At 40.8% G+C, this 23,620-nt stretch overlaps 1 protein-coding gene across 2 annotated transcripts; it reads right to left on the bottom strand.

The window, feature by feature from the left end:
• Nucleotides 1–536: 536 nt before the first annotated feature.
• Nucleotides 537–23,032, bottom strand: gak (cyclin G associated kinase). Of its 2 annotated transcripts, XM_041042080.1 has the most exons (30): nucleotides 22,679–23,032; nucleotides 18,497–18,558; nucleotides 18,127–18,186; nucleotides 16,966–17,080; nucleotides 16,377–16,519; nucleotides 15,985–16,110; nucleotides 15,286–15,375; nucleotides 14,886–15,021; nucleotides 14,316–14,428; nucleotides 12,375–12,453; nucleotides 11,438–11,555; nucleotides 10,493–10,501; nucleotides 9,087–9,136; nucleotides 8,822–8,970; nucleotides 8,467–8,589; nucleotides 8,186–8,319; nucleotides 7,804–7,998; nucleotides 7,587–7,704; nucleotides 7,354–7,433; nucleotides 6,925–7,118; nucleotides 6,614–6,775; nucleotides 6,233–6,399; nucleotides 5,800–6,061; nucleotides 5,504–5,698; nucleotides 5,193–5,330; nucleotides 4,991–5,077; nucleotides 4,585–4,866; nucleotides 3,990–4,138; nucleotides 3,238–3,414; nucleotides 537–3,054 (listed from the first exon to the last, which is right to left on the bottom strand). In XM_041042080.1, exons 1-30 carry the CDS (start codon nucleotides 22,818–22,820, stop codon nucleotides 2,953–2,955), a joined length of 3,957 nt encoding a protein of 1,318 aa, XP_040898014.1. In that variant the 5' UTR covers nucleotides 22,821–23,032; the 3' UTR covers nucleotides 537–2,952. The 2 variants fall into 2 exon arrangements, with proteins under 2 accessions (XP_040898014.1, XP_040898015.1); XM_041042081.1 differs by lacking the exon at nucleotides 10,493–10,501.
• Between the last annotated feature and the right edge of the window lie 588 nt (nucleotides 23,033–23,620).

Raw genomic sequence — 23,620 nt, 5'->3', positions numbered from 1 at the left:
GGCTGCTGTTGTTGTGTGTCGCGGTCGTTCGGGGTCGAGCTTGTCAGGTCGGACTCGGGTACTGTCGTGTGGTGGATGTAGCTCATGATGTAGCTCATGATGTAGCTGCCGCTTAGCTTGTTAGCCTAGCTGATTAGCTGATTAGCCTTAGGTTAGCTCGGTTGCTCTGAGCAGTCTATGTCAAGAACTCATGACATGTTGCCATTGAGAAAACTATTTTTTTCAAACCACTGATGAAACTCTTCAGTTAGCATCCACTTAGCTCTGTTTTAAATATGATCACTATTTAATAAGTTGTTAATCATTCAAATAATCAATCCTCACTGGTCAGCTAGAACTGGAATGAGATACATAAAAATCCCATTCAGTACCAAAGTACACTGACTGCAAGTTTTGTACCGCTGAAAGTAGGATGTTTCTAATGAGACCAAAGAACAGACAATTCTGTCTCCAATTTTTAAATACATTCTTATGATGATCTTCATAATAAAGACAATGGAACACCAGAATATTTGCCTCAGATCAAAAGATTTTTAATTATTTGTTTTTGCATTGAAATCTACATTCATATTAGTATGATGTAATTTGGTTCAGTAAACACTGCCAATGTGTGGTTTTGCAATCCTCTCTCTTTATACTATGATCACACTGTCATCAAGAATTTCAAGCGTCAGTTCATTTATTTATTTTTTTTAACGTAGGTTTACTGGCCCCTTTTGTTGGATTTTCAACACAATGTCAAAATGCAAAACAAAAGCAACAACTTCAGTTCTGCCTTAAGAGAAAAAGGAAACAAAAGAGTAAAAAACAAAGAGACTGGACAGACAAATGATAAACATACAGCATAACAACAGAGAGGATATATATTTGTAAAAGCACATTCGTATTAATAATAGATGCTTTGGAATGAAAACAGCAACAAAGAGGCTCACTGTGATCAACCAACATCTGTCCCACTTTCACTCAGCACATTCCACTTATATATTATCTGAATTTTTTTTTTACCTTGTGCCATTAATATTGAATACATGTCATTGTAACCCTCAACCCTCCAAAAAAAAAAAGATAATAAATAAGAAAACAGGTGATTTGATTGGTCCATGAGGTAAAATGTGAAATAAAAAATAAACAGAAGGGTAAAAGTTGGAATTTTGAAAGGACAAACATCCACAAAACGTGTGGCTGGAAAAAAAAATGTAACTAAAAAAGAAAAGATTGTGATTGCAGACAAGAAAGCATGATATCCTACAAGGTTTCATTCTCTTCCCTAGAAAGAAACACACTCACATACTCGCATATTGACTTACACACACCCAATCACACAACCATTCACAAAATCTAGCGTGAAGCTCAATAACAAATCAATTTTAACCAGGCTGGAATCTTAACAAAGCCACTTAATGGATGATAATATTTTTATATTTACAATGAAGTGATGATTAACTGACACAGAATGAACCCCAAAAAAAATACAGGAAAGAGTAAAACCAAGAGAAACCACATTAAATCACCATATTCTCTTTTCATTCCTTCACTTTTTGATCTCCTCCTATGCACTAACAAAAAATGTCCTCTGAACTAGGCGCTGGAGGTGGGCGGGGCTTAGAGAGACAAAGAGAGGGTTTAATGATGACAGTGAACATGGAGGTGCTCAAAAGCAATGAGCAGTGTGAGCACTGGGAAGGCATGTAGACTGCCACTCAGCAAAATCAGGCAGGTGGACTCTTCGCTGTTTCTGCTACAAGAGAAAGAGCACTTCAATAAAAACAGCCACCGCCCCTTTGGACTACCCTGGTTTGAAATCAAACACACTCACCTCCTGTCGTTTAGAGGTTTGGTGTCGGAGAGCATGCAGTTAGCTACACAGAGTAGCCTGAGTGTGTGTGGAATTCAAAGAGCACTTCAAAAACAACAGACAGCCCGCTTGGGTTTATATAGGGCTCCAAAACAAGTTCTTGTCCTTTGTCAGAAGTTAGAAGTTTAGGATACAGATTTTAACATCAATCTGAGGAGTGTGCGTAGAAATAACTGCAATGATAGAAGCAGCACTAGTAGTGTTCAGCAGGCAATAGTCTTGTCGTTCTGGACAGGAAACAGCTCAAGAACAAACCCAGCCGAATGTTGGCTTCACAAGGTGCAGCTGTGGCACTTCAGAGTATTTATGGGTATTTTCAACAGATCTACCTTGTTTCAAAATCCTGCTTTTGCATTAAGAATTCAGGTGTTTTCTTGACCATTTGTTGCTGTGGCTGGTGTGTTCCAAGACCCATCAGCACTGTTTGTTATACTTTGAGGCAGGTGAGCGTAAAAACTTTGTTTAAATTATGCTTTGCAGACTTCCACGTTGGCTGGCATGCTGAAAATTTTACAGCCATTTTAATTTTTTATTTTTTAATCAGTCAAGCTAAATGACTGAATGTTGCCAGGCACAAATGACAAACTTACCAGCCACAGCCAAAACTTACCAGCATTTTATTAGTGTAGGATCATTACATGTTTTTATCTGAATATCACTGTCATGATAATCATCTTGGTCATTTTTAAAAGTCCTTGTATTATCCGATTTCTTTGCCATTTTGTCTTCTTTGTGTGATTGTCGCCCATTCCTCCCTCCTTTGCAGCACCACTCAGGCAGTTGTACAGGTAGGCAGTGAGTTTAAGAACGATCACGACATTTAACTGGCGGTTTATGAACCGGAGAGGAAATTTTCTCTACAGCCAGGCATGAGGAAAATGATCTTTTTCCTTGACTGTAGAAACTGAAGAACGTAAAGAAGGAAGAAGGGAGTGAAGGGAATGGTAGAGAGGACACCTCTCAGAGGCTCTTTGCCCCCTAAGGCCCAATGTGGGCTCAGTCCTGTCTAATCTGGCCCAGTCTAACCCTGTTTTTGGTTAGGCCAAATCCAGTCCAGTTTGGTCTGGTCTGGTCTACCTGGGATCCAGACCAGGGATTTAGAAGAGTGCTTTGGATCCCTGGTTCTCGAACTCTGACCAGGCATCATTCAATTCCATGAAGATCATTTTAGCATACTGTTCATAAGGCTGGCCTGTTGCCTGCAGAAAGAGGGAGAGCATACATTTGCAAATGAATGAAGAACAGTAAAGATGAGAGTTGAAATACGTGTAAATCATGCTGAAAATAGCTTTGACCATTTTCAGTTTGGCCTTGTCTTGGTAAAGGATGTTTGTTTTTATCCCTGACCTGACTAAATTCATAAGCTGCAAATTACACTGTACCTTATCTGGATGGACAACCAGCACAGCCTTCCTGTAGTACTTCTTCACCTGGTCAGGTGTCACCAGGTCAGCCATGCCCACAGGTTTCCAGCGGGTTTCACCCTCCCACAGCACCGTGTGCAGGGTTGACAGCAGCGCCCGAATGTTTCGCTCCTTCCCCTCAATCCAGTCTAGGATCTGCAGCATGACATTAAAACAAACCTTAATTTATTTCAGCATGGAGACAGCAAACACTGACACTAAGAACCTAGTTTGTGAGGTAAAACTCTGAGTATCCCCTGCCAAAAGGCACCATATTGATCTGTCTAATCTGCCCTTTGGCAAGTGACTGCAAGGACTGATTAGGTGACTCAGAATCTCATTTCAGTGGAGTAAGATCATCTGGTGTGTAAGCCAGTGGACAAAGGAGATTTACTCAGTAAATAAAACTTTTATCTGCAAGTTTTAACCTTTATCTATCCAGGGATGTTTTGCTAAGAGCTATGTTTTGCAGAAACCGTTTACACACATTGACACTTGGAAGCTGCCTAGTATAAATCACTGGGAGTTAATGACCTGGCTTATGGGCACCTAGTAGTAATGTGAGAAAGGTGAACACTGCACGTTCACTTTTCCTAACCAGATTTATTGTGCTAAAGATCAAACACATGACCCTCCAGTCACAAGCGAATGAATTATATTTGCATTTCATCTACTCAAGAAATTGTTTTAAATAGCATGTGTGCCCTTCAGATATATATTTATTTTGTTACCTGCAGTTTGAGTGGATCCATGTCTTTTGTAATCTCCTGCCTCCTCATTTCAGCAATGGTCCTTGGTCCCTTCTTATCAGGCTTAGAGGCAAAACCCTGAGTTGACAGCAGGTCCTCAAAATCATCCTCCTTTACCTTGGGCTTGGGGCCTGCGTTACAACACAGCACAGAGAAATTAAGGTCTGACATGGAAACTGTCTTGGAATAAAAAGATGCAAGCAGACTTTGTTATACGGGATGAGGCCTTTATGAAGAAGACTGAAGAAACAAACCCTTTGATCATAAAAACTGAATGAAATGATGCTGTGCTGCATCAAAGGCCCCTTTTTTTAACTGAATGCTTCTGCACTTTGATTCAATTCCCAAGAAGATTTTTGCAACAATACATCAATACAGAACAAAGAACACAATACTGCACATAAATACTACAATTACTTCCATTTTCACCAGCTGGTGAATTCCGGTGCTTGTTACTAATTACACTGGTTTGTTTCTATAGGCTTTAGTCATATTTGAATGATAATTGTGGAAAATAATACATTAAATCATCTGTAAGTTAAATTAAATCCTTTCACATCTACTCAGTGTCTCTTACCAAATCCAGGCCCACGAACTCCTCTCTCCTCTCTCCCACCGATGACACTAGAGAAGCTGAGGTTGTAGTTGGGTTTGGTGGGGTGTGTGCCCGCAGGCTGAGATGCTGAGGATGCTTTGGGTGCAGATCCAGATCCTGATCCCGGCATCCAAGGTTTGTTCTGAGCTGAGCTGGGTCTTCCAGATTGCCAGGGCTGGGCTTGAGGCTTGGAAGAGGAGGAAGCAGAGGAGGAGGGAGCCTTTGTGCTAAAAGAAGGCCCTGAAAAATTACTGCTGGAGGAACCTGCAAGAAACATGGAGGAATGATAGATAATTACTTGAGGAAAAAAATGTAAGCATATAAATTTAGTTTTTCTTTTTAAAGACATCACTGTGACTGGCAATAAATATTGGTCCAGGAACCATACCTGATAAAGTTGAGCCCAGGTTTCCTAGGTCGGCAAAAGGATCAAAGGTCTGAGACTTTGCCTTTGACATAGATGTCACGCCAGAAGCTAGAGGCAGAAGCAATATGTGAGTTAGACTTTTTGGGGTTAATATATAACAATTCACAGGGCTCAGAAAAAATACAGTCTGCTGCAAGCCCCTACATAATGTTCCTCCACCTACCTGTGTTGGTATAGTTGGGTTTGCTGGTGGTGGTGCTCATGCCAGCGTTAGTACCAGCTGCCCAGCTGTCCCACCCACCCAGCAGGTCTGGTTGGCTGGCTGACGATGTCATCTTGGGGGCATCATTCACTAGCTTATCTGTTAAGACACACAAGCCCAAAGTATCACTGATTAAGCTTCTATTGCATATTACCATTAGCCATTCATTGAAGGAAACAAGGAGGAATGTAACACCCATATTAAAAGAGGAAAATGATTTGTACAACAAAATTGAGAAGATTTTAAGATACTACAAGGAGGTTCGTATTTACTGAGGTTGAAGAGGCTGGTGTTGGAAGCAGGAGCGGGGTTACTGTGAGCCGAACTGAACCCACTGGTGGCTGAACTATCAGAACCCAACAAGTCTCCAAACAGGTCCGGACCAGAGGCCTGCCGAGATGAACCCACACTGGAGCCAACACCAGAGCCAGACCCCATCCCAAACGGATCAAACAGGTCACCCATGGCTGCAGCACAGACACAGTGAGGGAGAAAAAAAATATTAAAGATAACTGGGAGATTTGTTATCATAATGCAATATTAGCACCTATTAAGCCTCGGCCCTTACGTTTTGATTCTGGCGTGGCCCCACTGGTTGGCCCACTAAAGAACAAGTCTTCCTGTACTGCTCCTGTCTGACCAGCAGGGGGTGCAAACAGATCATTGAGGAGGTCGCTGTTGCTTGATGCAGCTTTCAGTCCTCCCTGGACTCCTTGACGAGGAGCAGAGGAAGAGGTCGAGGACATGGAAGGAGGTTCGGGGTCAGAGTTCAACCCCAGAAGATCAGCTGTGTCACCAACAGCAGATTCCTGGGCCGCAGGAGTGGACGTCTAGGGGAAGATGGGGACACCAATGAAAAGACAGATGTTTAAGGGAATGATGGAGGAAGAAATAAAGCACTCTGGTTCTACTCTATATCACGCTTGTGAGGCATGATGAAGGATGTCATACTAAACTGATGGTATAAAATTATATAATCAGCCACCCAAGACTTTCCTCACCTCAAAGTCAGCATCAAACAGTGGTTCGCTGGGGTCACGTGACAGTGGCTCTCCACTGGGGGCAGAATAGGAGTAGGACTCTCCTTCTGATTGATCACTCAAGTCTTCCTGGTCATCCATGGGTCCCCCTCCTTGACTGTCTGAACCATCCTGAGGGACACTCACATCTAAATATATAAGAAGCTGGTCAGTGGAAACTCGACACACTTGGCACAATCATTCAGTGAAGGGGTGGTAAAGCTAGAGGTTAGAGGGGGAAATTAAAGCAGTAAAAAAAACATGTCAGGCAATCTTCTCCTCTTTAGAAAGGAGCACACTAACCAGAATACTAAAGAGGAATTTTAAAGCCTAAATATTATCATGAGAACACAAAAACAATACCTTCCCAATCAAGTGTCTGGAAGAAGTTGTTGGCGTTGGTATCAGTGCTCACAGGAGATTCTGGTTCTGTTGCATTGGAGCCTTCTGGGGTCTGAACTGGTTGGGGCGACTCTGAGTCATAAGATGCTGAGGAACCTGGCTGACGAGGCAGCTCTGGCTTACCTGTAGTGAATAGGGTTTAATGTTAGTGAATTAGCGGTACAAAAACACGACCAATGTGCTTGAGGGTAGAAAAGAAGAAAGATGACTAATAAACTGAGAAACAGACTCCTAGACCCAGTGCCTGGCTTCTGTAAAGCAATGTCACCTACCAAATTTGCTGAGGATCTCCTGTTGTTCATCACGGGAGGAGAAAAGGATCTTGGGGTTGAGGCCCTTGGTTTGGAAACCCTCCCATGGAGGGGTTTTAGTGGTGGGTCTGTCCCTGGGTTCCACCTCAATGTCCAAGTTGACCTGGAACAAATCTGGGTACTTCTCCTGGATATCACAGGCATCTAAGTCATACCTGACAGGAGCACAGGTTGGTGTGAAAGAAGAAGTGATAGAGAAACCATATTACAAACCTCATATTAACAATACTTCACTGTTATTACTGTAAAAGTTACAGTAGGATCTCAAACGAGATGTCAGTCTTTCAGATGTGAAAAGCCAATATTATCAACCAGGAAGTGTGAAATTTGTAGCCATGAATGGATGATGTTCATTCAGTAGTATTTCATGGCTCATGACAGTGTACATACTTTGCAAACTTGACAGTGGTTGCGTTTCTGGGCACGAAGCCCGTGTGGAACTGGATCTGAAACATTTTCATGGATGCCATCTGAAACAGAACAGTATGGAATTTATGTGTGAATTACAATGAAACAGTACAGTAATCAATCAAGTCCACAGAGATGCTGTATCTGCATAAGCTGGTGTCTCTGGTATTTTTGAAGGAACACTTGCATTCAGGCTGGAGTGTGTGTGTGTGTACCTTGGCCTGTAAACGTCCTCCCAGTGTAGATCTTGCATGATAGATCACCACCAGTACATCTCCTTGTACTGTCACATTGAGGGGAATCTCTGCTCTCCCATCCTCTATCTTAAAATCCCTGAAAAGATCAAAGAGTGAGAGACAGAATGAATGAAAGGGAAGCAGTTTTTAACATCTTTTTTAACCCGGGGAAAGTTGACAGACATCCTTAACTTACTTCATCTTGTCGTACTCCTGTGAAGTGGTGAGGACCCTCTCGTCTCCAACATAAACTTCGCAGAACGGCCTGCATCCATTACGCTGCTTATTGAACAGCGGCACAGGTGTCATGACGATAGAGCGAATTATTATGGGCTTGCTGTGGGGGATGATGGGCTCCTCCGCCATCATGTCACACATATACTCAATATACCTGCAACAATTAAAAGCAAAATCGAGATCATGTATTGTTAGTTTTTGAAAAACAATGAATATTTTGATGTAGGAGGCCGTAAAAGCTTGAAAATGGAGACAAAATTCCAACCAAGACAGCCAACCCAAAAAAAATCCCTTTCCCCTCTTTTCTACACCTCGGGATTTCTGTGTTGGCGTTTGTATACCTCTTGTGTGAGGGTGCTATGCCAGGTGGGCAGCGTTTCATTGAGAACATGTAGACAGCAGCCTCAGCGGTGGTGAAAAGGCGACAGAAACACAGGAAGGAGCAAACTGCCACTGCTGATGCTGCCCTGCCATCCTAAAGAGACAAAAAGTGATGAAGTGTCATCCTCATCCGTATTTCTGCTGCTTATCATCTATTTATGTCTTAGTTTTGACTTCCTCTTATCCGCTATCTGCATCTGAGCATGCATGAAGTACAAAGACATGTCGACAGGTTGCTTACCAGACAGTGTACAATACAGATGTTCCTCTGGTCTTGTTTGAGCCATAGATGCATGTTCTTACACACACTGTAGAGACTGCGGAGGTTGGGGGCACGGCGCACCTGCCAGTTACACTCTGAAACCTACACACACACAGAGATACTCACCTGAATATAACAAGAATCTTGTGTAGGTGCACACTAGTGAAAAAATATAATAGCAAATACTAAGGAAAAAATAACCTTGTGTATTACAGTGTCAAACAGAGAAAATCACGACTGACTCTGTGACAGACTATCCACTCAAAGCAGAGTTTGTCCCACTCTGCTACATCTACCCACCATAAATGTGCACAGACACACAGACAATTCATACCCTGTTGTGGAATCGCGAAGGCCTGTAAGATCGTTTAGAGAGGTTGTAGACAGCGTAGTGGCCAGCATGACGTGAATCCAGGAACAGACGGACATCCTCAATGTTGTTCTTTATCGCTGACTCCACCCCCTCTGCTGGGAAGGACATGACTACACACACACACAAACATAGAGAAACACATGTAACTAATACATTAAATGTTTATTTCTTAAATTATGCAGTAACAGAAAAAAAAAATATAAGTAAGTAAGCATACTGTGCTTACCTGCTATTCTGGAGGTGATGTATGAAATATCCAGGTCCCCTTTGGCATAGCTGTAAGAGAAATTACAAGTGCACTTATAAAAGGAGCAGGTACACAACATAGTAGGGAGGAAAAACATCTATGACAACTAGAAATTAAAAGGGAAATAAAGCAGTTTGACTAAGGTCTGGGAGCCTGCACAAATACACCCATTAACAAACAGCTTAGTAACAAGAAAGATTTGTATTATGAAATGTCTAATATGACTCTGGTTTTGAAACCATAATCTTGCAGGATGGAGTAGTAAATGAGAGATGACTGCATGGACATCTCTGTCAGCACTACCACACAATACAGAATTTCAACCAGTTGGGTGTGATGAAGGCTGCCCCAGAAAAATACAAATTAGACTAAGACAGTCCCCAGTTTATCTTTCGTCTGAGTTTTAATTGTAGCACCGGCAACTGGCAGATGCTTGCTGTTACACTGGAATATGCTCTGAAGAGTCATTACTGCCAATGGCTCCGACGGGTTAAGTCTTAACAGTTGACCGAAGTGGAAATGAGGTCAGTCTGGATGTTACAGCAAACAAAATCATATTGGAACAATGACAACAGCAAAAACAACGCAGCACGATTCCTACTGTGTATTAAAATTTAGTACAGACAAGCAAACTGTGGGTCAAGCATAGAAATTGATCTATCTATGCTGATAACACTCAGTTTTATCTGTACGATGTTAGCACACAGGCGATGCTAGTTAAGACACAGATGTTGCTGAAATGGTGATTTAGTAAGCAGTGGAGCCATATTAAATCCATTTAACTACCATTCATTCACTCATTCATTCAGGCTATGGATGAGGGTGTCTGCTTCAGATAGATAAAAGTTTTTTTCCGTATAAATTAAACATACAAATTACATGATTAGTATAACAAGGGCAGCTAAATTAAGCTCAGCCTTTTTAAGAAACCATGCCAATTTTAACAAAACTTTGAGGGAAGTTAGATTTGCATTGCAACTTTAAGACATCTGATGCATGTGTTATAATAAACCTTGTCAAATTAAGGCCACCCTTGCTACACCACCAGCTTTAATGTTAATGTTTGATTTTAATTTCAAACTTGTTATTAATTGAGCCGATAATTTTCTGTACCATGCACAGAAAATATATTTCACTTGTTTTGCTATTCGCTGATGTCATTTTCCAATTATTTTCCACTCTTAAAATGATACTCGTCTATCCATTCGCATCACGCTCTGCACTCATTCAACCCAATTACTGAATGTGTGATGCTTGGATCAGCAAGCTGTGATGACGGACACAGCACAAAAAAAGTAGTAGGTTTTTTTTTCCTCTAAATCAAACACAAACTGTGGAACACAGAGTAACGAATGTGTTGACGCACTTCGCCGACCCATATTTACCTTGGGTTGCTAGGTGATGGACACATAGTGGGACCATGAGGGATTGGGACAGAGAAAAGAAACAACAAAAAATAAACAAAACGACCAAACAAATGAAACAAACCGATGACAGAATAGCCAAATGAAACATCAAACTTTAATGGATATGGATAGAGCGGCTATTAAAGGAACACTTTGCCCGGTATTTTCAAACATTTTATACGGAGGGCATCTGTCTGTAACACTGACAACCAGTGTCTTTGATTGCTGCAGCCAAGTTCAGCAAACTAGACTACTCCCACCATCTGACTTACTCTTATGCCAGTGGTTGGTCAAAGAACTACAAGGACAGATAGAACCTACTGAAATAAGGTTTGTCTTTCTCTGGGAGAACCAGAACTGCAAAGTCTGCCAACACAGTGGACATTTAAGTAGCAAAATGTTCCTTTTAAAAGGTAAATCCCAGGGCAGGATAGGCATGATTATGAATGGTTATATAGACAGTTTGCAAGTGTATAATAACAATCATTGACATTTATTTTGGGTTGATGAAATTGTGATGAAACATGATGATTGACAATTACAACATATTAGAAAACTGTTATGCCATCTGGTGGATGCCTGACCTAAAATAGGACTGCAAACATAGTGGTGGAATTTTCTGGGTTAATTAAGTAATACGTAGACTTGAAGAGTAGCCAGTGCGTAACGTGAAAACTGAATGTTCAGTCAACTGCATAGGTGAAAAAAAAACGTAAAACATAAGAAGAATAATGAGATCAATTCAGCAACACATGCCCATGTTACACCAAGTAAGGAACAAAAAAACTGACTGTATGGTTATATGAATAAAGCACAATCAGTGCTAGCTGATCTGTAATGACAATAAAGATTAACTGAAAAGACTTAAAATGAAATATGAATAAAAACAGTGATATTCACGGTAGCAAAGTTGAAGCACCTTACCTGGCTACTGACTGGATAACTTTAGAGGACGTGTCCTTTATGTTAGTCAAGAAGCGCTCTGTTCCTCCCCTCAAGATATCCAAGAGGCCACTGCCCGTCTGATCAGGATCGTACATGCCTGTAGGCATCGCAGGGGAAAAAAGAGACTGCTAAATATGATCCATTTGTATATACCATCATAGCTTACATACTGAGACAGTTAAACCCACAATGACAACAAAAATAGTCAACAAAATCTGGAATATTTGCGATTTCAAATTATTATCTAATGACCTGCCTGATGTCAACAACAGGCAGATGACTCCGACTGACTCAAAATCATTTATTGACCGGGTCTGGAAGTATGAATGAGAAGGAGGGCTGGAGCCACTCTCAAGGGAAAGGGCAAACATATTCTGCTTCTCGACAGATGGCAGACTGACCGTGCAGAAATCCTCTTAATGGACACTACACAGCCTGTGTGTGTATTTGTATGGTTGTTTGTGTATATGGATGGGAAAATGAAAAATGTACAGGTATAATACGATTTGCTCACCAAGTACCTTCGGTTAAGTAAGCGTGCAACTTTCAGTGATATTGGTGGATGTGTGCATGTGAATATGTGTTCCTGGCCAATTTAAAATTAGAGGTTACATGAAAAGAGAAGTTTAGTGCAGTTAAGTCACTGGCTCAGCTGCACCCTGAAGAGGGCCATATAGAATAAAACGTAGTTTGTTAGAGTAGAGCCTAACAGATTTATGCTATGGACTGCTTATAAATGCCACAGAACTCCTTTTCTGTTATCAGAGAAGTTTCAGTTGAACTCTCCCCCATCTTAAGTGTGAGCACTTGAAACAAAGAGACACTATAAAAAAAAACATACACAAACCTGTATCTTCTCTAGCAAACACTGTCCCAAACCCACAGAGAGCATTCCATTGTCCAAACAAACCCTTACCTGCATTATTGTGCACGTTGTGGATCTGCATGGGTGGCTGGGCTCCATTGTTGCCAAAACCTCCGTTCTGCTCCAGCAGCTGCAGACATTCATAGCCGTCATACACTGGACGCCAACAGTAGTATGCACTCAACATTGTAACAGGTAGGTCAACAAAATAAAAACTAAGATGACAAAAAAAAAAAAAACAACTTAAAAGAACTAAGAACTCCCTAAGATGATCAAAACAGATACGAACAAGGAGCAGCAACGGAAAAAAGGATAGCAGAGAGAGATCAAATCAGCAGAAAAACAAAGACCTGAGAGTAAAGCAACAGGTCTGGTCTCTGTCCCTAAATGTAAAATCCTAACTCATTGCAAATTTAAAAAATTGCTCGTCTGAGAAGCACTAGATAAAATAATTTTCCGATGAGAACTGGAGTGTCTGGGTCTGCATTAAGGCAGCCAGATATCCTCTGTGTCTCTATTCCTCTCTTGGATGTCCACCATATTTCCCTCTTAGTATTTCATCTCCATTTCTGTTCCTCTCCCTCACAAGTTTCCTCCTCTCTGCTCCATCTCACAGTCTGCCTCTCCATATGTCTGTGCCGTGAAGCAGCAGAGAGAGGAGGAGGAGAAGTAGGAAGGCTATAATCTCCTCATGTCCAGCAGGGAAACCCCTTCTTAACCTTAATCAGATCAGCGATCGTCAAATCTGCCTTCGAGCTGCACACATTTACCAACCTTATCAGGATTCCGTTTAGTAGAACAAGTCTGTGCCCCAATTTACTAATGTGCTCCCAAAAACAAAAAAGTACTTCAGTATTCATCCTTTTAATTGTAATAGAAATTTAGTTCAGGACACATACACTGACTCATCCATACATCAATGTGGCAGATATTGCAGAACAGAAAGTTAGTGGAAGAAGAGTCACTGTAAACCTGTAAGATTTTTGACACTGAAATCAGCTTTATATAAATGGCAACTGGGGTTGAAGATCTGGTGATAAGTACCTGGATTTGTGGATTTGTGGTAAGAATCATAAGAAGCCGTGGCTGCTAAGTTGATCATGGCGGCTCGTTCCAAAACCGAGGCTAAAATCTTAAATCTGATTGTGCAGAATTAGCTACCGTGGGTGGTAAATGAAAAGACGTTTTCTGCTTTTACAGTGACTATGCCACCCACAGTACGGCTTTACTAATGAAGTGTTGTTATCAGTTCATGTTTATTTTGAATTTTAGTTCACACATTTTCCACCTCTGTGTCTCCCTGTTTCTGTGGACTAATTAAGACCATGCCAGCTGGGAAGAGAGGAGCCTGGGAAAGAGAATACAGCCTCCTTTGTGCCTGCCTCCGTGTGTGTCTGTGTGTGTTATATGTGAAGCTTAGCAAGTGTAACCACATCAGCAATTTGAGAGCGTACAAGTGTGCGTGCACGATTACGCACACAGTGGAGGAAGTTGTGCAGTCGCCCTGTCAATGCCCTCCTAACAGGCACCAAGGATGTGCTTCTGTGGCTCAGCCAAACAACTTGTTTACTCCAAAATACACACTGTGAAAGTAATCTTTTACTCAAATTTGATAACTGAAGCAGAAACGTTATAACTGGTAGCCACAGTGTTTGGCAAATCCAAATCAAGAGTTACTTTATACATTTAGAAATTGGACAAACTCAGCAGCCATGTGCTCTTAAATAAAATGCAAAAATTTAATTTCCGTAATCAAATACTTGTCTGTTGGTTTGAAGACTGGACAAATTTACCAGGTAGTATCAGAATTTAGCTCAGTTTCAGTGGTGATATATTCTAAAAATCTGTCAAAATCAGTTTGTTTCAATTTCAAGAGAACAACCACAGTCATCATGGACTACAAGCTAAAGATAACTGTAGTATAACTTCTTTAATCTAGTGCCATAGTATTTTTTTTTTTACAGCCCAGTCTGCAGTCGTGCACACACCTACCTCTGTAATGGGAGACTTGGGGTTGACATTGCGTGCTGCTGCTATCTCCTGGAGCTGGTTGACCAATTCTGTAATAGACAGACGCTCCTCTGGGTTCACCTTCAACATAGAACCTGGAGAGCAGGAGGAAGAGGAGAGGGGAGGCATTAGAAGTAGGAAGAAGATTTTATGGGGAATGTTAAAATCTGAAGAGACTGTACTTATGAGAAGAACAACAAAATATGATGCTGATGGAAAAAGCAATTATAAATGCATTAAGAATGTATACAGTGAATCAGTAGCTGATTTGTCACACTTTGCAGTAAATGGACAGAATTCTACAGCCCACCAGATGGAGCTTTTTAACTTATTTATCCTAGTTTAGAAATATAAAGTACAGTATATGAAAGCTACGTTTAGAGGTGCCATCTCAAGCATCTGGCAGGCTGGTAAAGGTGATAAGTAAATTTGGCTTTTGGTGACAACTGACAAATGGACAAGAGCAGTAAAAGCGAGAGGGATTGATGAATAAGTGGACTGACAAGAAGAAGCTAGCATGGACAGGCTGGCAGAGAGACAGGCAGTACATACGTATGAGGTCGTGATACACAGTGTACTTGACATCATTCTGAGGGATGGAGTATTTCCCATTGACGATTTGCAGCTTGGCCCCGTCCTCAAATGGGTGCTGCTTAAAACACAACAGGTAGAGGATGCATCCCAGGGCCTGTATGGCAGAACAGAAATGATAAAGACAATAATAAACTCTCAAGTCATCTTTTTTATGAGAAGAACAGATAATCACGGCAAAAGAAACAAAACACTATCAGAATATGGTATCACAGTCACTCTGTTATGCCCACGTAACTAACAGAGAGAGGTCTGTTAATGATGCAACTGTAAGGTCTCTAACATGACCGGACCTAGAGTATCAGTCTTTATGGTAGCTGCCAACAACAGGTACAAAGAAAAAACAATGAAGGGCTCTGACCCAGATGTCCTGTTTCTCATTGATGGGGAAGTTGGAGTAGAGATCAATCATCTCTGGCGTTCGGTACGCTGGAGTGGTGTTCCTTGTGATCTATATGGAGACAGAAAAAAGAAAATAAACACAGAAGCACAGCTGTTGGACCACCGTGAGGTGTTGCAGTAAACCTTGGCTACATCTGAAATATTTATCTAAGTCATCTCTTTGGTTGGGAGAAACTGATCCACTTCAGACCTTCCTCGAGCATCTTGTTTCTGCTACTAGTCTGAAAATAGGCGCCTGATGGACACCGATGTTATTACATTTAGAAACCAGGATCTCTGGGGTCCTGCATGCTGAGGTCATCTGTGGTAAAGCTGGTGAGCACTTGCCTGTGTGGCTACAGTATAATTATAATTAACCTGATTGATAGGTCCTTCCTGGACCTCCAGCTGTTAATTCGATTAAAGGTTTCTGGTTCCTGTCCAATAACATGATGTTAGTATTCCCACTGGTCCACTGTGATTTCTGAGTCGTTTTTTTTTTTTCTTCTATCAATTGAAGAAGTAACTTCATAGTGAAATTAGAGAATATAGTATTAAAATATACTGAAGATATCAGGGAAAAAGAAAAACCAGAAGAAAAAAAAAATAAGAATCAGTCATTTGTATAAGGAGGGCCCTGCTGAGATTAGCTATAGCTGATGTTTGAGTATGTGCACACCTCATCCTCCACCATCGACCTCTTCTGTGCTGACCAGCTGTAGTCAGGGTAATGTGACACTGTGGTGGAGCTGCCAAAGTCACAAAGCTTGATGGTGCCCTGGTTACTAATCAAGAGGTTCTCAATCTGCAACACATGCAGTAAAACAGTGAGCATGTCAATCAATACACATTTAATTAGCAATTAGTACTCTTAATAGCCACTCATTTTAAGTATTATCAGTTGTTGTGCCTTAAATTGCAGATTATTGTTCATATGATACAAAATGTAGTCATGTTGAGGTGTTTCTTTTAGTCAGTTCATTCTGAAGTAGTGCATTATTATGGATACTTCATCATTCGCCTGGTCTGTGATACATCATCCACTCATCCAACTACAAAGGACAGACCAACCTTGAGGTCTCTGTGTATGATTGGAGGTTTCTGTTTGTGCATGTGCTGCACGGCGCGGCACGTCTGGTAGAAGATTTTCAGCACAGTGTCACATGACAGGGGAGCCCTCTGCTCTACCCGCTTTATAAAGTCCACCAGCTGACCTGCGGCAGAGGAGATACAAACACATGAATGAATGAAAATTCATCAAAGCGAAAGCAACACCAGCCCTTTTTTTTTTGTCTCTTACAAATTGTCCGATGAATTTTCAGAAAATATAAGAAAATATAACCCCTTATAAACAAAATCTAAACAAAAGCTAAAATCTTTTTACAAAAGTAAAAAGATTTTAGCTGGAAAAACTGCTGAATGAAAACAAACAGAAAGGAAGCAGACCAGGAAGAAGAAAGGCCACAGACAGGAAACTGTTTCATCACAAAGGCCTCTCAGTTAAAGTTACCCCAGATTTACAGCACTTTAGTTTGCTGAATGAGTAAATGCTGATTCAGTAGTGATGAAATAGAGAAAGAGGTAGCAGACAGAGAAGCACAAATACTGGTAAAAGTGTCCTTAGGAGTGTGTGTGTGTGTGTGTGTTTGTGTGTACTTACCTTTACACAGCTCAGTGAGGATCAGGAACTCGGCCTGTCCGGTGTCTGACTCCTCCTTGCTGATGGAGGCGGCAGAGCAGAACTGGACCATATTGGGATGACCCGACAGCTTTTTCTATGGAACCAACAAGTCAAGGAACATACAGGATAAACGCTACTGCGGTGTCAAGCCTGGCCACAGGTCAGTCATCGTCAGAAAACAGAAATCACCAACCAAGTGTTTTGTATGACATAAAATCAAAGTCACTAATTTTTCAGTCAGTTTAATCAGTCATTGTGGCCACTGATTTGGGCAAAAATCTCTAACGATTTTAATTGATGTACTGACCATTCACTTTAATGCATAGCCAAGAAAGCCTCAAATAAGCAGTCTGATTCTAAAACTGTACTGTAGCTTGCTGGTAAAATCAGGAAGAGATTACAGTTGGGTGACTGCAAGAATTTATTGGTGACTTCAGACTTTTTCTGCCTCATCAGCATTCTAGGCATCAAGCGTTATGCAAATAATTACGCTCTGAAAACACTAATGTTGCAACGTACCCAGAAACATGGTGCGTCATTTACCAACAGCCGGTGCCTCCACAGCATGAAACAGCTATTGCCCAATTGTACAAGAGATGTCCCAGTGTTTTTATCTGCTGGCCAAAGGGTTTGTTTGCCCCCTCCACTGACAGAGTTTTTCTCATAGATAAAAACTAGGGCTTCATAAAATAAAACATCTCCAGAGGCCCTGAGTAACAATGGATGCTTCAGTGATTTGGCCTTTAGATACACAAAGCTGTCTTGAAATGATCTTATTCCTCCTGGCAAACACTGAATAACAAGTCTATGAATGAACATTTTCCGTCCTGCTCATCGCTTCTTTATTTTCAAACAAGAAACACAGCTGACAAGGTTTTAAGGACAGAACCACATAATACATAGAAGTTCTGAGTTCACACATTCTGGCATTGTGAGGCATTGCTAGTAAACAGTCGTAATGACAGTACTGTGCTGGAGGTGCAGTCCACAATCTTGTGAAGTCATGGGTTAGAGTTTAACTTGCCTTTGTCACATGTCACCCTCTGCTGTGCATTAAATCAGAAATGTTCTGTCTTAAACGGTCTTAAGAAAAAAAAACAAGTCTGTTCATTGTGATAATCTGGAAATGATCATGGATACCATGAAGCAGACTTCCTGTATGATTTCCTTGTTCTTCTCCTCCTCATTGGACAGCAGCCTCTGAAACAAAAGCACACACACAAACACCACTGGTTTGTTGCACGTCATCTTATTATTGCACTAACAGTCTATACAGTATTTGCATTTACAGTATTACAATGTGAAATGTAGAATACAGAATCAGTGTGGAATCAATGAGCTAATGTTCTTGGTTTAATGTATAAATAGACATTATCATGCCTACTAACAAATAAGTGAATTAATGAAGGAATGTGCAATACTGAGTAATACAACAAAAATGTAAGAGTGGCCGAACATGTAATAATGAGCAACAACTACAATTTCCTTTTTGGGTACACCTTTATCTTACCTTGAGAGCATAGTCTTTACCGCTGCTCATGTCCTGGGCTTCATACACAAAGGCAAATCCGCCTGAGAAAAAAAGAGAGAAACAAGGATGTAATTTACATTGTTTATACCTACATGAAAGGTACGCTCACTCTTAAGCTCTTAAAATGAAACATGTTCAGTGTATTACAGTAACTGTGTGATGCAGAGCGGGATGTGTTGTAAAAACAGTCCAACAGTCCAAACAGTGAATTAATTCACTTTTGCCTTATGACCCCAGAGAGCACAAATAACTCAGCAACACCCTGCTCTACACAAACATTCAAACCTTGAAGCTGCCAAGTATAATGATCACTGTCTTATCTGTTGGCCACTGAGCAGCCACATTGTACAAGTCAGAGCTTAGCTGCTGTGCTCAAAAACACCACAACACAACCAACTTCTTTGTCACAAGCTCACTTCTCTAACCTTTAGGCCACCACTAATCTCCACCTTTTCACTGAAGGCAGGGCTGAAACCTGAACTGGTGATAATGCACCAAGTGCTGATGCATCCATCAGCCAGATATCATAGAGGAAAGGGAATCGGTTTGGCATGGTATGATCAGCCTTTCACAGAAATCCATACAGCTAGGCAGACTGTTCTCAATCGGACATGCATTTTTCTACAAATGAGGCATACAGAAGACCACATTGCCCTCATTACAATATATTTCATGGAAGAAATCTGTGCTACTTAAAGCCCTGTCTCTCAAATTAATATAATATAAACCTTACTGATCTGAACAGGGAATGTTAAGTCTCCCAGATAAAAACATTTTTAATCTGGTTTTTAGTTTCAACTTGTGCAGTGCGACAAAATGTGAAAGGATTCACATACTTTTCAGTGTATGTGTTGACAGTAAGAGAACAAAAGTGTTATACAAAGATATTGAACTATGTGTAGAACGTATGGCCTAAGATCTACAATAAATCAGCTATCAGACAAATCTTTTTATACATCAGAACATCACATGTCCTTTTGTACATTGGCTTAATTTTTAATTTCGAGACTTAAGTCACTGGCTGGCGGACAAGAAACAGTTTCATTAAGTGTGTGTGTGTGTGTGTGTGTGTGTGTGTGTGTGTGTGTGTGTGTGTGTGTGTGTGTGTGCGCGCGCACACAAGTACATGTACTCAGCAAGCCACAGTCCAAACATGGCCAGTGCAAAGTAACCATAGTGATGAGTAAATCAACTACCAGCCTGGCTTTTCTCTGCAAAAACCTAAGACACTCAAGATTCCAATCTTTAATCTTTTCTCTTTTATTTACACAGGGAAGAGTGCCCAGGTGTGTGCAGTAGCTTTTATTTAACCAGTCCTGATTTTTGTCTAGTATTCAAACCAGCAAATTCATGGTCACACACACATCTTTAAAAAGTAAGACCAGAGCTGGCTGTATTACAGTTTTGAACCCATGCTCTAGAATTAATTAATACTTTACCTGACTACAAACTGTAATAACAAAGCATTCCAGCCAGCAATCAATTCAGCACATCATTTCTCAGCCATTTAAGCAACTCTGCTTTGAGAACACACACCTGTCCCTGTGGGGATCACATGTCTTCTTCTGTTTTGTGAGGGCAAAGGGATGGAATGAAACCTGAAATGCTCAATTTCCTTTGCTCCTGTTACCAAGCTATTCAAACAGAAACACTGAAAAAGAGGTAAAAACCAATCTTTATCGTATCTTACATTGTCAAGTCTCGCTAGGGTAGGATCTTTGTGCTTGTGTTAAATAATTACAGAAGTATAAACTAAAGGAAGCACAGCTTCTCCATTCTAGCTCTGAATAAAGGCACCTCTCTGTCTCCTTGTCTCTGTTTCACCTGATCAGAAAGGGACAAATTTTACTTTTATTAGCAACAGAGCACAGTGGCTTCCTAAAAGTACCCAAGAACATAATGTGGCTACCCAAAAAGATTCCTTGAAGTGGAACAAACCTTGATTGCCTATGTGGCAGGTACAGAAAAACCAGTCACAGCTCTACAAAGAAATGCAACCATCTGGTTACAGCCATCCACTGTATTCTCTCACCAAAGATCTTGGCAGGGGAATACAACAAAGGCACCCTTCAAGTAACAGGAGCCTTGTGTGTCTCCTTTAACCTCATGGCTGAGGATGTGCAATAACAACACTGTGATAATACTGTTGATTAGAGAGGAATTAGTGCAAAAACAATTAGTCGATAGTATATCTGGCATTTTACACTATTTTCTGGGCCTTTTAAAGACTTAAGGATAATTCATAATCCATTAACTGATTATGAAAAGTTTTTGCAGTGTGCTCATGTATGTTATAAAAACTTATCTAAAAGAAGGGCTTTGCTTTCAACACATAAATTCAGAATGCAGTTGGGACTGAGTGAGACAGTGAGTTGCGAAACAATGAGTTGGTAGTGAGTCCTACAAAGGAAAGAGTGTTTCTAAGAAAAACAGTTTGCTCACACTTATGAGGATGAAACAATCTGTCAGAGGTAGCAAGTACCAAGCAACGTCAACCAAGATGGGTCACATTTTTTTCAAAGGAACATAATACTTTTCGACAAAAAAGGACACAGAGACTTGCCAACTTCTTCAGTGTCAGTCTTGTTTTTTCTCACAGTTTTTTACTACTTGAAAAACCATCCGTTGGTTGTGAGGACTAATCTAAAATGAGCGTAAACTCTGTCTTAGGGCTGTTAAAAATCGATTGTGATTGAAAGATTGTGTTGTGTTATAAAAAAAAAAAGTGGAGCAAGTCTGCTCACTGAACCACTGAAGCCACACCATAAATGAGTTCAACTCTGACCTACTGGTCTGACCACGCTGAAAACTGTGTTGACACTGGAAGATGAAGTACCTCTTTTGGGCCTAAGCTCACTGCTAATGTTAAACCACTTATGTAACCACTACTTGATGTTGAAAATATTTATGATTAAATTAATCACAACTAAATTTGATTTAACCAGTATTTTTGAAAGGACAACACCCAAAATAAACACTTACTGTCTCTACCAGCCACTATGGCAAGTATCTAACTATATATGACAGTATAGCAAGATTGTCTTGCTACAAGGGCAAGAATCACTGTTTGCTGCCATACAGAAGAAACCTAAGCTGTGGGTTTACACATGTTCTGTAACCAGAGTCACTGTGTACAAACAAATGGAGGCTACTATTTCAGATTCAAACTCAGACACATTAAATAAAAACCAGTGATGTTGAAATAGCAGTTCCATAGAATTTTACACCATATGATAAGAGGACGCTGCCAAAAAGACGTAAGACATAAGACATGTATTTAATATCAGTCTTATAAATAAGATAACGTCGCCTTCAACTTGCTTTATAAAACTATATATCAAAAATAAATACAAAAAATCCAAGTCAAACTTCAAAAGTATCAGGTAGAGAAAAACACAGGTCTCCTGATGCTGACCGTCCCAGGACCAAAACAGAAACTTAAAAACCATGTTTCTTCAGCACATTTCATCTTTTGTTGTTCATTTGTTTATTTTGCAGCTCTAACCAGAAACACATGAATAAAAGAAGCCAAAAAGAGCAGGGATCAGCGAAGGAGTACTACCTCTCAACTGGTCTCTCCCTTAATGCCACGAGAAGGAAAGCTCTGCAGATACTTTGATTTGGTTGTTAGAGTCGTTGACATTAAAACAAAGAGTCCTGTTAGGAAGAGTTTTGGTAACAACACTGTCATCACGGATAGTTTTTTATTCTACCACAGCATGTCGTCCTGCCCCCTCGGAAATGATCTTTCTCTTGAGTCAAACATGTCTTCCTGCCATGGAAGATGATAAGGTTTGGGGTGTGTAGCCAGCAATAAGTTGCCAGTTTGTGAACAAGTAAAATGCAACCATACATGTATCTCGCTGTGGCTTAACTTACAGATCAGCTACATACGATGGTCATCTCTGTATCACAGACCTATGCATGATCTTCACACATCAAAATCTGGAAATTAATTTTGCGCCTGTCAGACACACACGAAACCAAATTATCAACTGGTGTTTACTTGGTGACTCATAGCTCTGCACTTGCTAACGCTATTTTCACTGACTACCAACAGAGGTTTGTCACTTATGCTAACCTGTTAGCCAGTGCAGCTAGCTAGCATACCTAGCCGCGTAAGATGTTATCAACGTTTCTCATTGAGGTACACCATCTCACCTTCTGCGATCACCCTCTTGATCCTCAGTTTCATGTCGCCGAGCTCAACGACTTGCCCGACGAAGTCATTCTGGTCCCGGCTGGCCGCTCCGGACGAGCTGGGCCCGGCTAGGAAATCCAGTGCCGACTGGAACAGGGACATCTTATCCAGCAGCGCCCTGCTTCAGACTCTCAGAAGCCGGGTCCAGATGTGGGAATGAGCTGTCTAGATCCCAGCAAGCTCAGCAGAAACACTGTACGGCGGTTTACTCTGTTATAAAGACTTGTGATCAGGTGATATTATTCTTTCACTGGAAGCAAACATCCTCTTCCTGCTGCTAGACTGACGAGACCGCCACCATCGCCAACGCCGCTGACTTCCGTGAAGAGCGATGACGCCAAGACACGATTCAGTCATGTGATGTAGAAAAAAATGTACTAAAAAAAAGGATGCATGTCTTTTCATGTGGTAAAATGCAGGTATGTTGTAACCTTTTATATACAATCAACGTTTGCAAGGTGTTCACACCCACGCCTCAAAATTATTGCGGGGTTAAACAGAATGAGTTTGATAAAACTGTTTATCATATTCGCAAAGAAAGTGATTGGTAAAGCCAAGATTCACTGTCCGGTCAGTGAACGTTTTGTATAGCCGGAAAATGACCGCTCTAGCACATTTCATTCTATGTATGTAATGAGTGATGGAAAGAGCTAAAAGTTAATAAAAAAGAGCCGTTTCCCCCTTTCTTTTGTTAAATATTTATTAGCAAGCACGTAATGGCAGTAAAAGACATAATGCTTGCTCTAAAATGCAGAAAAAGCTGTAGTGGAGCATATATAGACATAGCATATAGTCTCCTGACAGAAGATAGAACTTTTTAGTAACTGTAGAATCGGATAAATTTGGCAATAAAGAATTTCAGAAGATTTCTTTTGAAGAAAAAGTCCTTCCTATTTATAGAC

This window comes from Toxotes jaculatrix, chromosome 7, assembly GCF_017976425.1.
Source record: "Toxotes jaculatrix isolate fToxJac2 chromosome 7, fToxJac2.pri, whole genome shotgun sequence".
Taxonomy (NCBI): domain Eukaryota; kingdom Metazoa; phylum Chordata; class Actinopteri; family Toxotidae; genus Toxotes; species Toxotes jaculatrix.
Note: the sequence above shows the minus strand (reverse complement) of the source record. Positions and strands in the feature narration are given on the sequence as shown.

Bases quoted from the DNA above. Each gene is read 5' to 3' on its own strand.
- gak (XM_041042080.1), bottom strand. From the start codon at position 22,820: ATGTCCCTGTTCCAGTCGGCACTGGATTTCCTAGCCGGGCCCAGCTCG. The intron at 11,556-12,374 runs GTAAGGGTTTGT...CGATGCCTACAG, and splicing joins CAACGTGCACAATAATGCAG to GCATGTACGATCCTGATCAG. The intron at 6,400-6,613 runs GTATTGTTTTTG...TTATATATTTAG, and splicing joins CCAGACACTTGATTGGGAAG to ATGTGAGTGTCCCTCAGGAT.